Below are 25,664 nucleotides of genomic sequence, written 5' to 3'. Positions count from 1 at the left end.
TTGCAATATCTGCTACCAAACGCTCTTGATTATTCCAATTGTATCTGCAGAAAAAATAGGCACAGTATACCGCTGCCGAATAACCGTTCATTGTACCCAGTATGTCTGGTGAACCGTTACCACAATGAGACCCTCTGGTACAAGAACGCGCCAACAAAACGTAAGATATTTGCAATTTAAAACGCCTTGCTGTCGATTCCATGTTCCGGCAACATCACCTATATTATTGGCTCGGTCCCCTGTCGGGCCAGGCAGGGCCGGGTAAGTGAAAATTTTAGATGCGAAGCAGCTCTTTGACTAGCCTGTGTAACGCTGTCCCTCCGTCCGCACAAACGCGAGGCAACGCGCATCCCTCGGCGCAGGTCTTGGAGCGGTGCCAAGTAGGTCACACTGCAGCTGGGCGTTGACGTCACGCTCCCCTCGCACGCTTCCCTCGCAGGTGCGCGCGTACGTCACTCTCTCCCTCACCCGCCGGAGCGCCCGCAGCTGCCGGCTCCAACACCCGCTCGCCTCCCGTGTCTGCGTTTCAAACAAACGTTTACACCAGTAAACGCAACACCGAGTTTCGCTTCAAACGAATCTTCCAGCGCTCACCGCAGCACCCGCGTTAGCGCCGTTCAACCCGTGATGCCACCCGTGCGCAACGCTGCTGCTTCGCATCCCATCAGGGTTCCCTTCGGGGACATGGTCCAATTTTTTTTCTCGGGTTCGGGCTGGGCCCGGGTCTCGCTTTTCGGTCACCGGGCCGGGTTCGAGCGGGTAAACTTCAATGAGTGCTGGGCCCGGCCCGGGACCAAACCGAGGATTATGGCCCTTGCAGTGCTCTAGCCTCAATTTACCTGAGAATCGGCAAGCCGTAGATGATCACGGCCAACATCGACGTAAGCGACGGCCTCGTTAATGGAAACATGAGCACGTTGGGGTACATCGAGCGTGACGATACACGGCAACATCTTGCGACGGTGGCTTGAATTTCCAACGTCCACGGTAGGCATTGTCGTCACAGGCAGGACGATGCACATCACTACCGCACACCCTCAACAGAATTGAAATGAGTGCGGGCCCGTAGGATTGCGAACCACCCCAACCACAACATACGCCAGAAAAATATCTCGTGTAAGAGGGCACAGTGTCCTCTTGAGCAGGCAAACGCCATAGCTACATATACGTCACAAAGGGCCACATAAGCCCAGGTAGTCTTCGGATACGATAACCGCCATCCACTGAAGTTGGTCTACGTAGTACTTTCAAGGGCATCCAGACTCGACGGCCTATACCTCACCAACGCAAAAGGTGATTGCAGGTTCCGACATGTCGCCGGCTCTCTCGACACAGTCTGTGGACAACATAACCCGGCTAGCGAACAGGCCTCTAGGCAACGTCTTGGACCTGGCTACCACCTTCATTCGGTGCCACAACCACAACCACAACACTTTACGCTCGCCGCTCTCAACGTCTGTGCACGCGCACGTGCACGACCTCGAAATAGGCGCTCTGCTCACAGAAATTGGTGCGTTAGTACTTCCCGAAACCTGGAGCGATGAGCCCACTGCAATCACGGGATTCCAATGTGTCGTCCACCGCAAGCGGCTTCATGGCAGGTGCGGCGGCGTGGGCCCATATAAGAACACGGCGATGCGCAACTTCAACGTAGAATTGGCGAGGTCGGCGTTGCGCACATCCGTCACAATTGTGAGTTTTCGAATAGGGGCCCCAAAGAAAAAAGCGTCGAGGCCACTGCGCATGCGCGAGACCCAAACAGTGTTTGGGTTTTGCGTTGGGGACTCTATTTCTCGAATTCAGCGGGAGCCCCAAAGCCTGCCTCAAAAGCTTTGCGTCAAACGAACATGACGGCACTGCCACACCCAACGAAGCGACGGCTCTTGGCCAAGACTAGAGTGACCTAGAATAGAGGGAGTGTCCAAAGCGCCGCAGACCCTATTCGAAAACTCTTAGCTCCTTCTTGACCCATAGCGAGCACACGCAAAGGGTTTTGGGGCCCCTATTCGAAAACTCCCTAATAGCAAAGATTGCGCTCGCCGCCATCTACGCGAGAACTGCCAAGAACCCCTTCCACACATGCACACGGGTTCGTCAAACGTGCGTGCGCTCTCCATCATAACCGACAAATATAAGCACTACCTATCAGCTTATCGCGTCTGGTGTTAATGTCCACGTTGCTGTTGGCATCGTTACGCAACTGTAAACAACTGGTTATATAACACATGTGCGACTCTTCAACACATGTGTGTGCGTATATGGCGCATGTGGGGAGGGGGAGGAGACGCCTCCCCCGTGATCTGAGCGGAGCGCCAAGTCAGCCCTATATCTTTGTCGGACCTGTCCCGTAATCGTTTAATGCGAATGGTTACGGCCATGCAGGTTACTGACAATAATGGCGGCCGGCCGAGGGCCTATGATGTCGCATTCCAAGGATGGTTTACTTCCCACTTTTACCTCGGGAAGCCAAGGACCAAAGGCAGGCCGTTGTGAGCAGCACGTCATTGCTTAATTTTCATTTCCGCATACACTGCGAAGCTTTTTCTTTCGGAGAACCCTGCGCACTCCTATGCACTCTCATAACACAATTCATATGTTGATTTTTGGTGCAATTCAACGCATTCTGCCACGCAGTTTTACATTTGCTAACGTAACACCTCACTCGACATATGACGCCTGTATATCGTTTTTTACCGAAGTAGCTTCAAGCACAGGCGTCGCTGTGGCAGAATACTTGACACCGACGACACCGGATTTTCCGAGACACGGGCTCACTAACGCTGTCGCTTTACTGTGTCGCAAGTGAATCAAGAAGTGCCAAGAAACACTGACCCTTTATTTTATGTCCGCCAGTTCCAACATGCACACAGGTATGTAGGCACGCCCAAATCAAGGCGGCACACCCCTTCCTTTTCTCCCTATTAAACTCCCGGAGACACACCTAAGTTCCAACGTAGACGTGTGCCTTGCGTTAGGCCTGCGCGACGCTTTTGTCCGCGAACAGCGCCTGCAGGGTGGTGTTAGCTCGCCTCCACTGGACGAGCGAGACGGAGAGCACGCAGAAGCGGACGCACCCAAAGGCCACCCAGAGGACGGAGAGCACGAACAGGGCCGAGGCGAGCGAAGCCTGCGACAGCCGCGACTCTGGGTGGTACTCGAAGAGCGCGTACAGCCAGGCCATGGTGAGCACTCCGACGTTGCCCACGCTGAAGATGAGGTTGGCCAAGAACAGCGTGGCGTCCTCACGCGTCTCGTCCTCCCAAAACCAGCGCCACAGCGGCTTAGTACGGCGCCGCAACGGGTAGTGCGCGCCGCACGTGGAGCACGCGGCGGGCCCGCCCTCGGGGCCTGGCAGATAGAGCAGTTCCTCCAGGCACGACCGGTGCACGAACGCGTCCGCGCACCGGCACGGGCATCGGAACAGCGGCTCGTCCAGGCCACCGCCGGCTTCTTCGTGGCAAAGTCGGCACGACACGTTGATCGCCGCCGTCTCGATTGGCCCCGACGTCGACGTGCTGCCGCCGCTGCTGGTACTGCTGCGTCTACCGGTGCTGACGTTGCTTCCAATCGTCGCAGCACCTGCACCGTCCACGACGTCGGCGTCACTGTCCTCGTGGGTGGCGGTGCGGTTGCCGTGACCTCTCCTCTTCCGCTCGACCTTGCTGACGTGTCGCTCCTGTCCGCGGCTGGCCTCGTTCGGCTGAGGTCCGGCGCTGGGCGGCGCGGGCTCGCCCATGTCAACGTTCTCGAAGAGCGCCATCGACTCCGAGGCCGACTGCTGCATTGGTAGCCGAGAGAACGCCAGTGCAGGCTGAACCCGTAGCGGTCAGGAATGGAATGCCCAGCTCCTTCGCGTTGTTTCTTCCTCGTGCGTTGTCCTCGCGACCCGCGTTCGAAAGGCGCTCGTGCACGTGGCGCGCGTCCATGCGAGCGGGTGGCCACGATCCCGGGGCAGGTTTATTTGTTATGAAAGAGAAGATGAAGCGTTTTTACAAATAAGTTATCTCGTGAGGCGCTTGAAATAGACTGATGCGTCCGGAAAGTGTAGCTGTGAGTAGGTGTACCGCTAACTTTGAATCTATGGACTTGCTCTCTGTACAGTCGCCATTTGTCCAGCTACTCGTGATGACCTCACCCTCTGCCCCTCCCCCCCCCCCCTTTTATTTCTCTCACTTTTTTGCCTTTCGGTGACGGGCTAGCAGATGCACGCGCGTAAGGGTCTTTCCTTTCTGTCTAGCCTCGCACGTCACCGGAGGGCTCACATTGTTGTGCAAATAAAAATTATTATTATTATTATTATTATTATTATTATTATTATTATTATTATTATTATTATTATTATTATTATTATTAGGTGCCGTTGCGGTACGTTTGTTAAATGAAGGCTCTATTAGAGCGCAGCTCTTGAGCGCCCGCTGATGCTGAAGGATAACGATGTGCCCGTTGTCGCGTTTCGTGTCGCCGGCGTGACCAAGCTAACGATTGGTACAGGGTAGGATGACCGAAAGCTAACGCGGAGAATGAATGACCGTGACAGCGAAGAAAGCGAAAGGAGAAGAGTGTAGGAAGGCACAGCGAAAGCGCGAGGAGGAAAGCGAAGGATGAGAGTAACGACCGAGAAAACGCAGCGGCGCGTGAACGAAGGTATGTCTTCGGCGGCTCAGCTAAGGCGTCCATTTGCCAATGTCTTCGAGATGAGCGCGTCCGCCAATACCACAGTTGGAAACGACGCGGTGCATGAGCGCATGGGTGTCGGCAGGGGCACTTGATCAGCACCTGCCCCACGAACGGCGCCCCCCCCCTCCTCCCTAAAAAAAAAATTCCTGCCAACGCTCATGCATGTAATGTTTCTATTCTGTAACCTCCCTTCTAAAGTAATATAATATTTTATAAAACCACGCAATTCTTGGCCAATCCCCCACAGTGGGTGTGAGCCACAATTGAAGGTGAACAAGAACAAGATCATGCATGTAATGTACTAGCGCCTGGCGCGATTCTACGCTTCTGCCACGCAATATTACATGCGTTAAGGAGACTCTTCCCACTACATGACATTCATATAATATTTTTTCCAAGGTAGTTTCAAGCAATGGCATGGCTCTGTGGTAGAACACCTGCTTGCCACGCAGAAGGCCTGGGTTTGATCCTCACTCAAACCGAAGTTTTTTATTATTTGCATCTTTCTTGATTTTTTGCTCACAACCAACGACACTGACACCAACACCAGAATTTCTGCGAAACGAGCTCTTTTACGCTATCACATAATATTCAGAACGTGTGAAGAACCTGTCAATAACGTTTCACATCGTTCAAAGATAGGAAACGGAGCAATGCCCTGTACTGTGACCCTTTTTTTCAGTGATGATGGAAGGCTCCCAAAACCCACACTAGCACTGCATTGACCTACAGTCGATAGCTAGAAGGTGCTGCCCTACATTTAGTTTCATAGGAATCCTTAAAAAAGCAAATCTGGAAGCACAGCTATAACAATGCCTTGAAATCGGTGTCTTCCTTGAGAAGTGCCACACTTCTATTAGCTGATGCTCTCTCTAATAATTGAACAACAGTCACCTTCACTCATAAAGAAGTGACAAGACAATACCCCTCATGCTGTGTAGCTAGGACAGCAGAGCATAATACCAAAGGCGCTGCATTTACCACAAGTGTAAGGTACAATGTCTCCTATAAGATGTGGTATAGTCGCGCTCAATATGACTTGCAACATGGGAGCGCGTGGCCTCACAAGCTTTAATATCACCCATGGCTTCCACTATTCCTTATTTACACAAGTAAACACTCTTCATCTAACTTGGGAATAATCCCAAGCAGGGGCGTAGGCAAGGGGGGGGGGGGGGGGGGGGTTGGGGGGTTCAAACCGCCCCCCCCCCCGAAATTTTTCAGTTTTGCTTGCGTATATAGGCACGCACACATACAAACGCACACGCAAACATACATAAGTATGGTTGAACCCCCCCCGAAAAAAATTTCTGGCTACGCCCCTGATCCCAAGTAATAAAATATAATTCATTTGTGGAAATTCAGGAAAGTTGTAGCCATGCGCCATTTTTAAACTCGTGAGTCCATGCGCTCCCGTGTTGCAAGTCATATTGAGCGCGACTGTACGTGTGCCCCCTGTACAAGACATTGGTGTTGGATTTTTGCACTTGGTTCTATGTCAAATGAAATCCTGCTGTGTGAGAGTCAACATCGAGTGACTGACTATAAAGTGTTAGTGCTGAAAGTTGGACTAGTTGGTTTTGACTTGAATCCATTTTACCAGCGAAAGTAAGGTAGCAACAGCGAGCGTCCTATGGGCGTATTTCTTTCTCCCTGTCTTATTCTTGCTGGTAAATAAGGCAAATGTTCAGGGGAAGATGGAAGCTTGGAGAGATGAAAAATTCTTGAACATGGGGTATCGCTGGAGCCAACCTTTTGACAAGTGGTCTTGTCTTCTTCAAGGCTGCAACTGCCTTGAAGAAGACAAGATTGCTTATCGAAATGATTGCTCCAGCCACACCTCGTGTTCAAAATTTTTTCATCTCCTGCTAGTAAAATGTATTCAAGGCTATTGAAACTTCATGCAAGCGTTGGTACTGACACAGGACACTGCCTACCAAGGTTCAACGCTTGATGACCTGCTGTGTTTGTATGATGTGAGGCAATCACCATGTAGAGAGTAGCGCAAAGTATGCTTGCCTGCATGCTGTTGTGTACCCAAGGGCTGGCTGACCACCTGTGTTGAAAGGCGGGCAAGTTGGTATAGGTTCATACTGAAAATTGGCAGCGCAAACAAACGGGACACAGAAGAGGAACACAAACCTGTTTGTGTTCCTCTTCTGTGTCCCGTTTGTTTGCGCTGCCAATTTTCAGTATGACCACCTGTGTTTTCCATATGTGCCTCCGTAGAAGTGTACTTTACTGTAGTAGTGTTCCTTAGGATGTGCACTTTGCAGCACCTGACCATTTGGCATTATCCATGGCCCTCTAATACGGGATGTATGTACTGAGGCAGCAGGTGCAGGAGTTGGGCTGCGATTCATTGCATGCTGGGCACTTAGTGACGACACTGTAGGTGCTTGTAGTTGTACGTCAGTGACCCTCACGGTGTATGGGTAACTACAGGTCTTATCATTGATAAGTGTACAAGCTCCCATGACTGTCAAGAGGCCCCCTCATCAGCAAGTGCATTAAACAGCTGCCTCATGCCCATGTGGAAAGTGAGGGCATTTGGTCAACTATCAGCAAAGTTTTGTTCTACCTCACGAACTGCCAAACACCAAAGCTAAGAATTAATCATCAAAAGTCGACTTTAGCAGGCAACACATACAACGGCAAGGAGAACACATTATGTAACTTCAGCTCACTGTAGCAACATAAGAGTATTCTAGCGTACCAATAAAATCATCAGATGTCTGGCTTGTCGAATATATAAGACAAACATATTTATATGGAACAATCTTGACTGTGTAAGTAAGCACAGGTCCAACAAACCGTTTTGTTGTTTGGTCAGCAATTTTTTTTATACCGTGCAAATATGTTAAAAAGCTATTAATTTAGTACCATAAGTTCTACGAATCGTCTATGAGCAAACAAGTGAATGTTGCAGTGATCTGCCTATGTATTGTGATAGAATACCAGACTGCATCAGTGACACACACTGCCACATATGCCCACCTTGCATGGTGAGAATGACAGCTGCGTCATGACAAGTCCTAATGTGCATTAAGAACTACCTCATGCCACGTGGTTCGTATTCATGAAGCACTTAGTTTGCTAAATAACTTCGGCAGTTGTTTTATCAAACACCTTTAGTTCTTGAAGTGAACTAGTGCTGTTATAAAAAGCTAAAAAAAATGATCTCATTTGCGTTTTTTGTTACAGTCATGTAAAAGTGATTAAAACCTAGGAAAGTGCCAGCAGTGAGCTAACCATTTACTTGCTCTACCAATTCCTGATCCAAAAGCTCGTCAATAATGCCGCTGAACACGCACTCGACTTCTTCAAGAACACCACTCAGGACTTCACCCAAAATGTCACTCGTAATACTGTCAATTACCGACCACGGATCGCGCGTCGCGTCGAGTTCAAGATGCGACTTCCAAGTCGCCCGTCTTTCGAACTGTTTCCTGTACAATTCCAGTTCTGCGATTAAACTCTCGGGCACATCAAGTGACGTGGTAAGTTTGACACGAATCACCTCCGCATCGTGTCCGTTTCCGTGCGCGACGCAGGAAACGCGACGGTCCACTTTCCTACTCTCGACGACTGGGCCTGCCCATGTCACACGTCGACGAATGTCTTCCAATGGCCTGAACACTCTCTCTTTCCTGACGACACAAAACCGTTCATTCGGCTCCGGATTCAGCATTATCCGGAACCTGTCTCGATGATGATTCTCCGAAGCGCATTCGGGAGCTACCGCAGTCGAAACAGTCTGCGTTTGCGCGCACACAGTCAGCACGTCGTTTGCGCGACCCGTTTGCGTCTCCGGAGATTTCAAGCGGGCCACACAGGCGTCAGAATCGCTCTGAAGCCGCTCTAGCTCGCGGTAATAGACAGCTAGTTGGTCCGACAAGCTCCGCAAGCAGTAGGCGGGTGAAGATGCGGAAACTTTTCGAATCGGTACTCTTCGAGGTGTAGCGTGAGCTGCAGCCCGTCGCTGTGCCGTCGTCGGTCCGGCCGTACCACCTTGTTTGCACCGAGGTTTCTCCACGATATTGTGCTGGACGCAGTAACGCCTCCATTCCTCCTGTTCCCGCAATCGTAGAAGTCTGTTTTTCACCCTTTCGTGAAAGTTCTGGAGAACGACCAGTGTATCTGGAGAAACTGAATAGCTCATTTTAGTCAGCGCACTCTCGTATAAAAGTAAATTTCTAGCTCAAGCATATCAAGAACTTCGACGTTCCTCTAACGCAGTACTTCGCAGAGCGAGTTAGTTCAGAGAACGCGATTATTTGAACTTCGTTGTTGCCGTGGAAACACGCGCGCAGCCAGCGCAGCACGTAGCACCATCCGCTAACAGGGCTGCAATCACTTGCAACAATGTGTTTGAAAATGCTGGCAGCACTAGTTGACTATTTTATAGTACCATCTGACACCGTAACTACACATGAGCGTACATTCTAAAATAACATTTTGTGTTCCTAATGTTGAATATTAATATGTTATTTACAAAAGAATTAAATAGTTTGAGGTTGCCTAAGGCTTTTCCGGCTTTTGGGTGTTGAAGCAAGTTTCGAGTGCTTGATTCCACTTTCTGTTTGGTCACATTGACGTTCTCTCGGTTTTCTGGCGTAGTTCACTGGTTCACTACGCCAGTTGAAGCAATGCATTGGTGGTAGGAGTACTGTACGTAAACTCTGTGTGTGTTTCCGGGAAGATAGAGCTCTTTAATGAAGTGTCTATACAAAACGAGGAAAGCGCTAAATCAGTAGGTTGTAGCAGTACCGTCGCACGACGCGCTCCGTGCTGTTTTTCCTGCTCAAGCGACAGCCATGGACAAAAACGCAAAGATACGGGATCTCCTGGCAGAGATATCGAAGTTCAACGCACAGACAGCCGGTAGAGACAAACTGTTTCGGTAAGGAATGACGCTGTTGAACATTTCGCGCAGATTTGTCGATGTGATCGAGCCCATTGCATTCGCTGCTCTTATTCCAGGCTCCTGCAGTACAGTAGTCGCTTCTTGTGGTACTGGATGCAGAAAACGTCAAGCCGTAGGGACACCGTGGCCCGCCTTCAGAACCTGGAGGTGACGTTCAGCTCGGGGCGAAGGCGTGAGTTTTCTTTTGCCACATTATGGCTAATTATAAACGTAAGATTCGCTGACATTGCTATGGCATTGGCAGCCCTCGCGGGACGGTAATGAAATGATCGGATGGGATAATCATTTCGCAACATCACTTTTGATGACAGTGTAAATGTAGTTCATAGGCAGTATGCGCAAGACAGCGTGCCTACTTGAGTACGCGGAAAAAGAGCGCCAGAGGTGATAGTGACCTTCGGCTGTTTCGGGTTCCACTGTTACGCGCATCACCTGTTTGTTGCGTCATCGCAAGTCCGATCTCTCCGGTCCAATATGAAAGACCTTGACTTCAGAGGTTTGCAAACACTTGAAGCGAGAAGTCTTGACACGGTTTGGCTCCACGGATTGCAAGCTTGCCTACAGCTGCTATTTGTGCTTTGCAAGGAGACAATATTGGTTTCGTGCTGGCACTTTATGGTGAAGCGCACGCATTACGACAGTGTGTTTCAAATGCTTGGTTTAATGAATTAAATCAAGGGCACCTCTGCACACTCAATCAAGAGCACACTTGCAGGAAGGCCCTTCCCCCGTCAGTTCTACTCGTGAAAAGAAGCTTCCAAAGAACAGGGGAATGTTCTGTAGAAATTTTGTTTGCTCTACAATTTACTGAGTTGTGACTTCACATCTTTGTAGAATATACAGGCTGTCTCACCCAGTTGTAGGTGAGCTGTACTGCCTATTCCAGTGTTGCCCTGGATAAGTAGAGATACTGTGTTCTGCAGGAATAATTCTATCCAAACAAGGCTACTGCAAAGGGTAACATGGGGCTAACCATGTTACCCTTTGCACCAGCACCAAATCGGGTAAATTCACAATGTCATGAGGACAAAGGGGACGTATGATTGTAGTCAAGGGAAGAATGGTTATGACAGGTACCATATGCACGTATAAGTACAAGAGACATATAGCTACACTTAAGAATTCTATGCTCCTTTTGTTAAAGTGGCACATAAACAGGTTCTCAACAATTGGACAAGAATGGGCTCACACTTAGTTGTACATGGAGAACTGCTGAATTGAAGAGAATTAAACAAATAGAAGAAGCTGTTCTATACATTATGTTGATTCATTAAGAGGTTGGGGCTCTTTATGGTATGCTCATGAGCCAACATGACATATACAGGTTTGCTGTAAAAATTTTTGAAGACAGTGTCTTCATGGGCCTCTTTCACCCAGATGCTGTCATGGTGTATGATGAGTATTTCTGATTGAGTTCAGTTATTGTACTTATTCACATATACCACTAGCACTGGCTAATGTCAGCTAGCATTGGCCAGTGATGGGTGAAATTGGCTTACAGTGGCAAAGCCAGGAATTTTTTCCAGGGCAATTTTATCTGCATTGAACAATTTGTAGATTCAAAAGTAGTCACATGTATGGCACCATGAACAGCTCCAGCAATTTTTTGTGGCACTCCCTGGTCCAGCATTTTGGTGACAACTTTTTTATCGTTGAAGAAAAGCACCGTAGCAAAGCGAATTCCCGCCTTCAAATGCTGAACTTTGTAGGCCGGTTGTGGCCGACTGTACAGTGGGGCCTAAGCAAGAAAATGTGTTCTTGCGTCATTCTATGCTAGCTATGCTGTGGTGGACAAGAGCAATGAAGGGATCAAGAACCTAGTGTGTCACTCCTTGGCTGTGCCCCTGTAGAATTGTGATGGCCAGTTATTGTCGAATGTCAGCTGCTGTTGCCATGTGGCTGCAATATGTAGTATAGTATTAGTTATCCATGGCTATAAAACGAATTGCTTTTTGTTCAATTTCATTCCAATGACTGAGCGTTCCACCAGTATTTTTATGTGCATTACGAAGATGTATTCACTGGCGCTACTTTCTATGTCAGCCATTACAGTATTAACGAATAATCCGGTTTACTGGAGCTTGCAGTTGACGCACATACACATCATCATGAACCGGTCGGTTGAGATAGAAAGGAAGCTTTGTTGTAAGAAAACACTACTGCTAAGTGCAACAGGTTCATTTAGGTACAAGGTAAATACCATTTCAGCGTAAGGGGGAAAGAACGTGCTGTTGTACAGAGAAACCATTCTAGCTTCAGCTGCATTAACATGAGGCAATACATAATGACATCGGGCATCTGTTGTTTGCCTGATAGCATCTCACCATATGCCAATGTGTTCGTTGTTGCAAGGTAGTGTAACTGTGCTCTGCTTGTAGTGATGAGTTTATCTATAGATTTATCAAGTTTTAACTATGATAAATGTAGAGGAGGGTCAAGGTATTACAGAGCAGCACAAAAATGTAAGCCTTTATTTATTTCTATGAGTTAGAGTGGCTGAATGTCATTATGTTAGTTTAGTAGAGGCATCAAATTCCTGCATTCTTTTTGGCCAGAGACATTGTGCTGTGGTATTCTGCTTTAGTGCCTGCTACTTTTCGCTTGCCATGATTAACCACGTGCATGTTTTTTTGTGTTTCTCAGTGCTGCGGCTTGGGCGCTTTTTGGATGCCCTTCATGGTGCAACCCGCACAATCAACCTTCCGGATGTGTCGCTGCGTCTCAGCCTGACCATGGCCCGCATCGGCAATGCTTTTTACATTCTGACGGACAACCTGGTTTGGCTTCACCAGGTTGGCTTGTTGACATTGCAGCGGTAAGATTCCTGCAGCAGAAATAAATTGACACTTATGTCTCTTGCGAGGACATGTCGCATCTGCACGTATCATGAGAAGTGATGACATTCTGTGTATACCACGACATCCTAAAAGTATGAACAGACATTTTTAAGTCCTCTTTCTGAGTTAACTATGCACTGAACAAGACAGCAGTGTGAATCACCAACAGTCACGATGACAGGTAACCAATGTTATGGCAGTTTGTAGATGCGAAGTATCTTATGGCGGAGTTCAATCCGGTGGTGGTGGTGGTGGTGGTGTGCAGCGTGACCACCCTTACTGCACATGCGCATACCCTCTCCACTCACCCTCTCCACTCACCCTCTCCACTTCCCCTCTCCCCCTCTCCACTTCCACTCTCCCATTTCCCCCTCTCCACTTCCCTTCTCCCCTCTCCCCTCCCCGTTTCCACTCTTCCTCTGAAACGCGGGCTAGACATGCCGAAATTCTCTCCTGCGCAACGCCGCGATGAGCACCAGCGCATGCCCGTCCCCTCCCCCTCTCTCTCCTACGCTGCCTCCCTCTCGCACGCCTGCCGACTGCGTTCTCCACTCGCCCTGTGAGAATTAACGGCCAGGCTAGAGGGAAGACAAGACGCGCGTAGCGTTCCTCTTCGCGTTCCACGACGCGAGGTCGGTAGCATGCCCAAAGAACGCCAACGGAACGCAATCGTGCAAGTTCTCCGGCTTCGCATCGCCTCATGGTTCCCTTTAGCGGGAAATGGTGTAATTTTAAACAACAATAACCCAGGTTTGTAAAGAAAAATAATTTTGTTATTCCACTTGAAATGCCAAGCTCTCTTGTGGAAAAGCAATTGGGAAAAGTGCGCTTGTGGTCTGTGACAGCATTTTAATTTCTTGTAGACACATGTATCGAACTATGCTGATCACATGCTCACTGAAAAAAAAACAGAATATATTTGTAATTCAGTCAAAATTTACAAGATTCACCTGCAGTATTCAATTTTAGGTTACATCTGCATGCATAAAATTTTTTGAAAGATGGGAAGTTGGGCTTATTGGTCAGCGAAGGGCCCTTCGAAAGGTTTGGGCATTGCAAACAAACAAGCATGGCACGTAGATCACTCAGTGATGATCGTGTCTGCAAATTATGGTTGGTTTACGGGTTTTAACGTCCCAAAGTGACTCAGGCTGTGAAACACCTGCACGGTGTGAGAACAACCGAAGTTTAAAAGAGAAGGCCATGGTGCCCTTTTATTCGCAGAAGCAGTGCTTCTAGAGAAGTGAAAGGTAACACACACACACATGCCTACGTCACAGGCACTCCTCAAAACTTCCACAAACTGTTTGAAGTTGTGGATCAGCTGCGGAACGCCACTGACCATAATATGTGCCTTCATTTTTTCATCTGGTGTAAAGCGTGCAATGCCGCCACTGCAAGGGCAAGCAAAATATGAAGATATTTGAAAAAGTTAGTGGGGTGTGCATTTCTACGATATGCTCTCTGTTCTCCATCACATTCGTGTGTAGAAGGAAGCTTCACCACATGTGGGTGCTAGCTGGAGCAAAGAGGGAGAGTGCAAGCTTGCCTCCAATTGGCACTGTAATGAACAGTTCAATTTCCTCCTAACATGACAAATAATGAACCATTTTGAAAATTTGTTTCGGTAAAAACACTCCCTAGATGGCACCTTACAACTTCCAATGATTAATCAAAATTTTATACGATCGTCCCAGCAGATTCAGTACCTTTAGGTAGCATGGGAGGGTTTACTATAGGGGTAATGGCACGAAAATTTTCAGTTATCGTTTTTTTTGCGTCTAATGAAAGGCCAAGCCCTCAAGAGCCTAGAAAAGGTAGTGCTAAGCACAAGTGCACCCTGAAAAACTAATTGCAGTATGTTTTTAAAAACTAGTTTCAGTTCCTACTGTACCCTGACATCACAACAACGTATGAGCTTCTCGTCATGTGCTCGCACAACATAAGTGACGTTTCCACGGCTGCTCCGCACCGTGGCTCCGTTGGTGATGCACAAGCAGCCATTTTGAATGTTTTGGTGACGCACAAGCGGTCATCTTGGAAGTTTTGGCCATCTTGGAAGTTTTGGAAGCTAGCCAGACTGCTGCGTGAAGTCACCAGAATTAGCCATTAGTAATTAGCCTGACATCAAGCTAGTGTTGATATTTTATTTTTATTGAAATAAAATATCTTATCAGCATTTGCTGAGCTTCACACTTGCTCAGAACCGTCTCTGCATACAGGAGATTTGTATGGCAGAGTAAACTCACCTTCGAAAAAAGGTGTCAGTACCCCTTTAAGGCTTATGTTTCATCAGTGAACAGGCTTTGCGATATTTGGTGAGACCTGGCGATACTTCGTGAGACCTTGTCAGCGGCGGTTTTAACACGAGTGATGAGAAAAAAACTAAGTATAATAGAAGCTCATCAAAAGTCATGTGATGCTCAAGTGAATGAATGTGGGTCCATTAGTGTACGAAAAGTCGCATGACCTCAATGTCGCATAAGATCATCAATGATTGTACCCTGTGACGTTGTCTTCATGTAACATACAAGCAAAATTTGGGACAATATGGTGTCATCTGATGACTTACACACGACATCGTTGCTTGGTAAAAGGTGGGCTGATTCCAGAGGCAGTGCAGCTCTGGTGCAGAATGCTTTCCTCCTTGAGGGCTGGGTGGGGAGGCGGGGGTGATATCAGTACTATAGACCGAAAAGAACAAGATAGTTTTCTCCTTCGAGTTATCTTAGGCAACTGCGTAAGGGACCACCCGAACTTTAGGTCATCTGCCGGCTTGTCAGAAGGCCATATGCTATGTAACACCAGCTGACAACAAAGAATGTCCTATATTCACGCCCAGGTCTATTAATGACTTTGGTTAACACTCCCAGGAATACATGTACAAAAATACGCAATGGAAGGAATCGCTGCTTCCGTAGCTCTATTGGTAGGCATTGGATGCATGGTTCATTGTGGGTTCAGACACCACTGACAGCAAGCTGCCTTTTATCCACTTTATTGAGCTCCCTTTATGTCATAATTACTGCGCTTCTGTTAAACACTACAAATAGTGCCTCCTATGCTTTCCTGTGTGTCATTTTTTGTCGGCTTAACTTTATTAGGCTGGTACATTGCTAAATGACGTCCAGACCTTCCAAAAACGTGACCGCCTGTTTGTGCATTTTCCAGGTTATGCGGAATCGCTTTGATGCCAGTATTGCCTGCTTGAACCACCACACACCAAAAAATATGTGCCTCTTCTGCCATCATAAGCAACCAACTATTAGCTTTTTGCATAGAGTGTGCATGCATTGTTTCTGGTGCTACGGCACTTGAAGAGTGTTCTTGTCATTCAGAAATACTAGTACTACTTGCATCTTTCATTACTTCGTTGGTGTTACCTGAATGACATGTCTGTTACCGCATTATCTATTCTTCCACACCAAGTGCAGCCATGCTAGCTGTGCAGGAGGACAGCGCATACATAGGCCACACGCTTTATCTTGGAGGTAACCTGTGGTGTACACAAAGGCTGCGTGAACCGAGATTGCTCGTGACTTCCTTATTTTGAAGAACGAAATGCCATCGCCGCCACTTGTTGAGGGCAGATTGGCTGTTATAGTCAATGGAGTATGGAAGGAAAACTGTGTGTCCACGTCACAAACTAACAAAGGGCCACTTGTGGAGTTAAACGAGCCACCACAATCCACAGCCAGATGGAGAAGGAAACAGGCACTAGCAGCCTCAACATTATAGAACTCCAACAGCATTGCTGCTCCATTTTGTTTTTTTCCATGAACCCAGTTATAAAAATGGAATTTTTGTGGTATCTGCATACTATTGTTATAACTGTGCCCACCTATCGCTAATGCTTAGAGTAGTGATCATGACAACACGCTTCTAGAAATCTTGGAAATTGGTTAAATTTTTACTTTAGCTGCAATATGGAAAGGATTACACTGTGGTGTTTAACGGTGATTTCAGTGTAAGTGAGGTTTCTGTATCGGAAGACGAAATGCCATTAAATCTGCAGTTTTGGTCAGCTTTCATTTTTGCATTCTACTGCAGTGTGCCTCTTCATGTCCAGACTGTTCTCTACGAAATGTAGAATTTCAAGCTGTCTCCTGTTCTCGTGCAGGGACGCCTGGAGCCGCACAAGCAATAAGTTTTGGCTGCTGGCCATTGTGGCCGCACTGATACGCGATCTAACTGAGCTGTACCAGATACTGCCTTTGCTGTTGGCTGCACCGTCCAAGGGGGGCAACCTGAGGACCTCGCTTCGCATGCTGTTGGTATCGGCGAGCTACCACAAGGCACTTCTACTTGACCTGGTCAAGAACATCGCAGACCTGTGGATACCTTACACAGCATTGGGCCATGCCAAACTTGAACCGGGGACGATCGGGCTGTTGGGTGTTATTTCCAGTGCAGCTGCTATTTTGCCCATGCTGGACTCGACATTCTCGCTCAGCCCAGCGTGAGTGTGTGTGTGTGTGTGTTTGTGACAGGTATTCACTCCTGCAGATGTAAGTAAATAGTGGTTGTGTTTCACTTAGCGGAACATCTTCTGAAAATGTTGAGCTTTGGGACATCACTCGCCATTGTCATTTGCAGTACTGTGAATGCCAAATGGAAGCTCCTCCATTGTGGTATTATCTTCAGAACTACATAGCAGTGTGAAAATGGCAGCTTCACCAGCTTCCATTGAAGTACACAATCATTAATGTTGTCTTAGGAGCTCATTTGCTAGCACTATCAAATGAGATTAACTTTCACTGCTAACACTGTCAGATGAGATTTATGTTTGCTAACATTATCAATATGAATTCCTCCATTATGTTGTGTCATTAGCCATAAGGGCACATCGTGTTTGCGTTGTTATTAAGGATGCGCTGTTGTTAAAAAAAAGTGACTAAAGATGTGAAATCTCTACATGCACAAGTATGCGCTTTTTGATTACATACTCAAAGGTCACACAGGCATACCATAACTACTGGCATTACTGAGTTCTAGATACAATTTTTTATCTATATAAAGTTACGACATATTTGCAGTGTCATCCTTGAATTACATTTCTTTCTCTGCTTTACGATCAAGAGTAGGTCTGTTTTTTTTTAAATACTGCAGCACAATAAACAGACAAGGTCGGAATGAGACGACAAGGACATCTCATTTCTTCTCGTTTCATTCTTGTTCATTTATTGCGTAGCAGTATTTTGAAAAAAAAGGTACCAACATGCCCAACTTACCACTTTAATCAAGAGTGGGTTTAGACGTAGAAGTTTTTGCCATTGTAGACGTGGTGCACGATATACATTAGAGCACTGCACGGGCCGATTTTTCCGGCCCGGGCCCGGCCCGGCCCGAAAATGCCATGCTCCGGCCCGCCCGAGCCCGGCCCGGTGTTCTTAAATGTGGCCCGTACCCGGCCCGGGCCCGAAAGGTTTGGGCCCGGCCCGGCCCGGCCCGGCCCGGCCCGGCCCGGCCCGTTTCAGCTAGTTATGCCTTGAGCATAAAGGAGGCACTGTCCAACATTCGGTTATTGTGAAGATACCTGCCGCACAAAATATATTTTCTAGAGAGTGTTTTAGGAACTTCTTACTTTCACTGTCACGACTTGCACTGGTACTGTGTATACTTTCAGTGAATTACGCGCGTAACACTCTTGCGAAATGATTGCAGGGCAATATAAAATATAATTGGAGTCATAGCTGGCACTTTCATGTACGCACGCAGTGCTAACAACGCCATCTCATTTTTGCATTTCAAAGAACAACTACAGAATATAATACCTGTATAAATTGGAGAAAAAAAAGCATGGCAGACATTTTTAGGTTGAGTCTACATCAACTGCATACGAGCTAGGGCTGTTGAGTAAGAGAAGCAAGTCTCCTGCAAACTTCATCTATTGCACAATGCAATGAAAAAAAAACGTGCTCTAGCTGCTTCTGGGAGGATTACACCAGGCTGGGCAGCGTTACATAAATTAAAGCTGTCATGTCGACTCCTCGGCAGGCAACTGCACCCAATCTACACTACGTTTTCGTGCTCAAAACAACAAGGTTCTTTGTCCCACCCTTCTTCCTCGAGTCACCGCCACCGCAGGGCCATAGATCTGTCAAAGCAAGGCACACCCGTTAAAGGCTAACTCCGGCGATTTTTCGAGGTCGATGGATCTCAGTGAAATTCGCTGGGTACGTTCCTTTGCACGTTTCCGTCATTTGTGCCAAATTATATACAGGCTTGAGACATGCGCAGATTGTTTGCAAATGAATTTTAAAGATTGCCTGCAAACGCCCTCCTGGCTTCCCACAATTATTGGCAACATTGCGTCTGTGACGTCAGTGTTGGCAAGGTGGCGGAAGTGACGCAGCCGAGGGCACCGCTAACTTCGGCGTTTAGGCCGCTACAGCGAGCGTCTGCTGTGCACAAGGCGACAGACAGCGTTGGTTTGGCCGGCGCTTCGCTGGTCGTCCTGGCTGTCACAGTTTTCATACTCCGCGCCGGCGTGACCGGCATGCCTTGCACGACTTCCGGTTCGTTCGTAACAACGTCTACGTCATACGTAGACAGTACACTCGATTGGGTTTCGGTTTCGGTGTTGCGTTTTTTTGCTTATTTAAAATTATTCTCCAATTTGCCGAGTATTTCTGCTATCGGGCCCGTAACAGGAGCGTCTCAGGAACATAAAAGCACCATTACTTTGACATGGCCAAAAAATCGCCGGAGTTGGCCTTTAACGAGCGAGCCACCGTCCTCGTGTCAGACGTGTGTACAGTAACGGTGTGTTGAATAAAGGGTGCTTTAAATAAAACTAATCAGTCTGCGTGTTGGTTACTCCCAGACTCCCGGATCGCTTCTCTAGCCTGATCACTCCAGTTGTGAGCCACACTTGGGGAAAAGAGTATCTCTATGGTCTGGCGCCTCACCACTAGTAATGGCAAAATCAACAGCGGCGTTTGCCCTGTGATAAGAGTCGCTCCGCATCTTGCACTCAAAATGCACGAAAAACAGCTCCTGAGATCTTAATGACTCACAAGTCGCGTTGGCCAGTCCACGGGCATGCGAGCTTAGCTGCATACTCGAAATGTTTCCCTAGATACGAACGCGCACATCTTATATACACTAATCTAGGCAGTTTACCGTTGCTTTCCTTACACGGTACCCAAGAACGTCTTTCACTCACTATAATGGCGGAAACTTATATTAGGCGTTTCTTGAAATCTCGTGTAGCATACCGATTGAGCAAAATTGTAGACGTCTTGTACTGTGCAATTTCTGTGCACGCCAATGCACTCCAGGTTGTTTAAATTACCCGGAGCCCTCAAAGACGGCGTCTCATATAGCCTGGGTCGCTTCGGGAAGTTAAACCCCACAAAACAACAAAAACAATGCCACACAACGTACACACGCAATTATACATATACGTATGTGACCCGGGCCTAATACGGGCCTGACTCGGGCCCGAGCCCGACCCGAGCCTGAAGATCATGGGCCCGAGCCCGGCCCGGGCCTGATCCAACAACCCCTTACCCGGCCCGGGCTTTCGGGCCGGCCCGGGCCCGTGCAGTGCTCTAATATACATACACACAAGACACCAAACAGGCACAAGAATAACTGCCTACTGCATGTTTCTGATGGTGTGCTCGATCTACCATTGCATCAAAGCACCAACTCCTGCAATGTGTACAACAAGATGCCTTCTTTCTGAGGTGTAATCTAACAAATTGTGTTCTATCTTCATCTTGACCATGAAACATCTGTAGTACACCGTATCATTTCATGCTCTCTTGGCAAATATTTTGGCAAACAGCCAGTGCTTACCGGAAAAGCATAACAAACTGCAATAGAGCACATAAAGAAGCTGCACACATGCAGTAATCTGTATAACAACTTATGATTTATTAAGCAAATGCGTGATCATATGTCTCGTGCATTAAAATTTCCATGCATCTAGTTGTGGAAGTAGAAATAATGGCTTTGTGTTGCTACTGTCATCCGTAGCTTTGAGGAAAATCTCAGACTTGGTAATCCTTTGCCCACGTTGACTTTCAATAGCAAAGCACAGAATGATTGTCTCTTCAGTTCTAGAGCCTTTGCTTGAAGTAAAATACTAAAATATGCCAAGCAAGAGATAACTGGTATGTACAGTTAGCCGTTCTGCTACCCATGCAAAAAATAGTGACAGCATTTTTATCTGTTTAAACACTGGGCCTATGTGCTGCCTTTGTTCCGAGGTGTGTGACATGTTGTATGCATTGGGAATTGAGAAAAGAAAAGTTAATGTAATAGAAAATAGGGAAACCTGAGAACACAGTACAGAGGGCTGCAGCGCAGACAGTTCTTGCGTTTGGTTGGAGAGACAACCATCACTGAAACTTTGCTGTGGGTGACTATATGGTACGAGAATTTGCTATTAAAATTTATTTTCAGGGTATTGGCCTGGGCAGAGGAGTGAAGCAATACTGGAACTGAGAATGGCAGAAAAATTATTCATGCACAAAGAAAATGCTGACCGTGTTTTGCAGTGTGTATTAATGAGTCATTGTAATTTTATGCATCGCTCAATACTGAGATTGAGTGTAGAATACTCTATTCTAACTTGAACGTTGGATAGCTCAATGGAAACTATGGAAGTGGACAAAACTTCAACACTTTGTACTTCAATGTACAGTTTCTGAAGGACTGTTTTTAAACATGTGCGCAAAGAAAGCAGATCAGCGTGCTGTAACACTGTGCCTTCAGCTTTCCACACATTTGCTTAGGGTTGGATAGGTTTTCCACATGATTGCACAGGAATGATTTTTTAAAACCGTTCTTTGCCGAGTATGGCTTCAAGTGCCAGAATGTATGCAAATGTTAAAAGTTTGCTCCGTTTGAAATACTGACTTTGGCATACCTGTACAAACCTTCCACTGTGCATAGAGAGACACTGGTGGCAGGTACACTCGCAAACAGCAGACATCATCCGGTCAACTTTCCTGTCTTTCATTTGCTCTTCTCTCTCTTTATATACATATACTATTATATCCAATTTTACTGGTCGCTTGACCAAGCGAGTGGCTGTAGCTTTTCTTCAAGCCATTGACCTACTGCTTTAGAGTTGTGACTGCATGACGGACTTGTATATATGCACCTGCTGATGTTATCATCGTCCATCATTCTTTTTCCTCCCCTTACCCAGTACAGAGCAGTAGGCCAGCGAAACTTTTACCTCAGGCTGACCTTTTTGCAAAAAATCCTCTTTCTCTCTGTTTCTAATCATTATATGTTTTTGTGTTGATTAACGACTGTAATAGGAACACCCGAGGACTGAATAAGATACAGCGAGATTTCGTTTGTCTGCAATTCAGGGAGCTTCAAGAAAGCTTTAAAACTTGCAATGAAGAAAGGGTGTGTGACCTTGCTATCAATATGACTTCATAACTAAAGTGTTTTAGCTCAGCAGTCGTGGCTCACTCAGCTGAGGCCAGTGTAATTTAAGAATATGTACTCAGCCGCTCAATGGGAACACTAGCGTGCAGATGCACAACACTCGTGTGAGCAGCTGAACGTAAAACTCTGCTTTTTGCTCTCCTACAGAGCATTTTGATGAAGCACAGGGGTGTAGCCACTTAGCTTCTTTGCCATTTTGTGATCAAGCTGACTGCGAGTTGCTGACGCCCCCAACTGGTGCAATAGATTAAAGAAAGTGAAACCTAGACTGTTTCCTGTGCTATGTGGGATTTGAGCATAAGAAAGCGTAAGTGACACTTATGTAAAACAGTCTGCTGTGGAGTGAGTGTTGTGAATAAGTATTTTCTGTGATGTGTTCAGTCACATGATGTTTCACAGTGCTTGTTTGGACTGACACCTTTCCAGACTTAAAAAATATAGAAAAGTGGCCAGCTGAAATGTGCTCTTTGTCAGGCTGCTAAGACATTGCTTACACATTTTTGCACTGTTCAGCATGGGTACCCTAGTTACTTTCTCATTACTGGCGATGAAACGCACTAGGTCTAGCATATGTCACTTGAAATGAAGCACTACTTGGTGGCAGATTGTGATACCAATAGTTGGGAGCACAGGACATTCTTTCGTGCCAGTCATTGAAGCCACTTGTGATCCCAGTGGTTTGTTGCAGTGAAGATCAGCAATAACATAGCGTAATTTTTGTTGTTGTTTTCTGTGAATAGCGTCATGTGTTCTAGAAACTTCATATGTGCATTCAGGTTCAAAATGTGCCAGAAATGTAGCCAGCTCAAACGAAAATAGTCAATAAAAATACCTCAATATTGCATGTATTTGTTCACTCGTCTCATTATGCTCAAACCGCTGCAATTAAATATTTGGCATGTGTTGAGGATAAAAAATTTGAAATGTACGAGTGCTTGAGAATGCGAGACATTGTGCCTTTCAATGAAAACTGACCTTTAAACACTGGCATTTTTAGACTGTTGACATTATGACAGTGGGTCTTAGCTATAATAATGTAGTGTTATTGTATGTCAAGGTTAAGAGGTTGCATGCGACTTTGGCACTAGCAAGTGGATGTTAAAAAATGCAGGCCCTTTTTTAAAAAATACTTTTTTAAAAAAGTGCCCAAAAGAGATAACCTGACTATTTCTTCAGCAATGCTCTATCCAAGCCAGTAGACATTATAAGTGCATGCAAATTTTAAAACTGGTTAAAATTTTTCTTTCAGGATTTTCCCAAATGACTTTGTACTTATATACATTTGGCAAAAAATTCAAGCCAGTAGACATTAACAAGTGCATAAAAAATTTTTAAAACTGGTTAAACTGTTTCTTCCAAAATTTCCCTGTATTACTTTTTAATTATACACATTTCGCAAAACGCCACAATTTCTGGGTCTGCCAGCTTACAACAAGGTGCTTTGGCACCGCACTTATTGAAGGCCGCGCATATGCAAATTGCTGCAAAGCAGTGTGGAACATCCTTGTATTTCATCATTAATGTGCACTGAATTGGAACATAGTGACTTTTCATTAAATATTTATTGATTTTCATTGCATCTTATTAGGGGTAATCATATTGTCTCATTTATGCTACCATAAATACTAGTTTGCAAAAAGGACTGTGTCTCATGCTGAAGTGTTTCCTGAAAGATATGGTATGCTACATTCACATTGAGGGCATACTGCACAAAATACAGGGTCTGTCCATAAACTAACAAGACTGGGTCTGGTAAAAAGAATTTATTGATCCAATCGGTGCATATTATTTAAATTCTTCAAAATAGATTTCATGGGTGTCGATACACCGTTAACAATGCAATTTTCACGCTGCAAAAGCTCCCTGAAAATCAGCTGCTGCAACCTCGCTCGGAGACTCTAACATCTTGTTGGATGGCGGGAACATCATCGAAACGGTGGCCTTTCCGGTTTCTCTTGAGCTTTTGGAACAGCAAGAAGTCTACCGGGCTCACAAAAGTGCGGATGTAGACCTGATACAACCCTGGTGTGAGCCTGTGTTAGCATCTGATGGTGCAGATTACATTTGTTTGTAATAACAGTGCAAAATTATTTTGGTTTGTGAGATTCATGTAATGTTGTGCAAAGCTAGAACAAAAGGCACAGCTCTCGCATGTTTTTAAAGCTTCTGCAGATTTTCATGCACAAAATTTAAGAGTTTATGCAGACTGGGATGCTGCGCTTCATCTGTCCATTTAAGTGGCATTATACATGCTGTGACAAATTTGCTTTACTTTCAGTGTGTGTATTAATACAACTTTTGAGCATGGAAATTTGCTCAAATGTAGTCAGTGACATGCAGTGCACATATCTTCAGCCATTCCCGCCACTATATACTACTGTGCAGCATGCGGCTACTGCGTGACTTTTTTTTTCCCCCTTGAACTTGCGTTAAGACATTAAAACTTGTGTTAGTCCCCAGCCAACTTTTCAAAATTCTGTCATCATACAGTTTCCATAGCTAGCATAGTCATCTTCCCTGACGTTATGTGCATTTTCTGTTATCAAGAAAACTGCACGAAAAACGTGGATGAAGGGAGACAAGAACGGCACAAGCGCATCTTTCCCTTCGTCCACGTTTTTCACGCAGTTTTCTTGATGATGGAATACCAACTCGCCCAACAGTCCATTCTTTGAAGGTGTATTTTCTGATAGAATAAAAAATGACTGTGACTTCCTTTTTTTTTCACATTTTACAAAGCAGCAAAAATCTCGAACAACAATTGCAACAGTTACATGCATATAATTTGGGAAGGCATATGGTAGCCAGAATTTTTTTTTTTTTTTTTTTGGGGGGGGGGGGGTGTATTGAAACCCCTCCCCCGACTACTCCAGTGGTTTTCAAGGACCGCTGCCTGGGTGTCGCCATAATCCCCTCTCGGTTGTGGCAATATGTGTGACTCTACATCACCACCACTTCCCCCCCCCCCCCCCCAAAAAAAAAAAAAAAAATGCACTGCCGAGGCAGCGCCGCCAGCGTGCATCAGCTCTTGCACTCCCATGCCACAGTCCATAAGCTATGCGCTTCTCCTCTCCGTTGAGATGGTCTGTTGTTTACATTGCTGCTAAATGTAATTGATTATAAGTTTTTGCGTGCTCTGGGCCTCTGACTATCAACACCTTATGAACGCGCATGTGAAATTTAGTATGCTGCAAATATGATCATAATATTCGTAGAGCAGCAACAGTTAGCTAGAGAAATTAGTTGCTGTAAAGCTGCTTCAAGGTCGCGGGTTCGTATCTCAACACGTGGAAACGAAATTCCGGCGCGGATAGAATAAATGACCATGCGCGGAAATGAGTGCACTGCTGCACCGGTGCCCATCCCACCGCAGTGAGGCGGAAGCAGTTAGAACGGATGAACATATAAAATTGACAAAAATTAACCAATAATCAATTAAACTTTAAACTTTACTTTTAATTCTAGTTTCCCGGAATCTCGTGCCTTTCTAATATGTATAGAATAAGTGGACAACGCTTCTCCTTGAGGCAGCCTTAGGGACAACTGCAAAAAAAAAAAAAAAATGATGCGTTATTATATATTTGAGATTGCCGATGAATTGAGATGGTCAATTAGTCGTGCAAACAATAAGGTTCTCGATTAAGACGGTTCAGTGATGTAGTGCGTGATGCACTGTTCCATTAGAATGCTAACGAGGAAAATAAATTCGCGAGAGTAGCTACTGCGGTGCAGTGTAGGGGGGAGCCGCTTTAATTTATGCCTACAAGGTCAAGAGCGGAGCGCACGCACTCTCGGTGCGGAACGCG

At 46.2% G+C, this 25,664-nt stretch overlaps 2 protein-coding genes across 3 annotated transcripts; one reads left to right on the top strand and one right to left on the bottom strand.

Moving 5' to 3' along the window:
- Positions 1–2,971: 2,971 nt before the first annotated feature.
- On the bottom strand, positions 2,972–3,784 carry LOC119386249 (uncharacterized). Its single transcript, XM_037653578.1, has one exon. It carries the CDS (start codon positions 3,782–3,784, stop codon positions 2,972–2,974), a length of 813 nt encoding a protein of 270 aa, XP_037509506.1.
- Positions 3,785–9,304: 5,520 nt separating this feature from the next.
- Positions 9,305–22,702, top strand: LOC119388098 (peroxisomal membrane protein 11B). Of its 2 annotated transcripts, none has more exons than XM_037655729.2 (5): positions 9,305–9,580; positions 9,661–9,776; positions 12,248–12,419; positions 16,562–17,725; positions 19,994–22,702. In XM_037655729.2, the coding sequence occupies exons 1-4, from the start codon at positions 9,495–9,497 to the stop codon at positions 16,902–16,904; spliced, it is 717 nt and encodes a 238-aa protein (XP_037511657.1). In that variant the 5' UTR covers positions 9,305–9,494; the 3' UTR covers positions 16,905–17,725; positions 19,994–22,702. The 2 variants fall into 2 exon arrangements, with proteins under 2 accessions (XP_037511657.1, XP_049269779.1); XM_049413822.1 differs by having other exon boundaries at positions 9,316–9,561.
- The last annotated feature ends 2,962 nt before the right edge of the window (positions 22,703–25,664 follow it).

The sequence above is a fragment of the Rhipicephalus sanguineus genome, chromosome 3 (genome assembly GCF_013339695.2).
Source record: "Rhipicephalus sanguineus isolate Rsan-2018 chromosome 3, BIME_Rsan_1.4, whole genome shotgun sequence".
In the NCBI taxonomy this organism is placed as follows: Eukaryota; Metazoa; Arthropoda; class Arachnida; order Ixodida; family Ixodidae; genus Rhipicephalus; species Rhipicephalus sanguineus.
The sequence above is the reverse complement of the archived record's forward strand: the minus strand, read 5'-3'. Positions and strand labels throughout refer to the sequence as shown.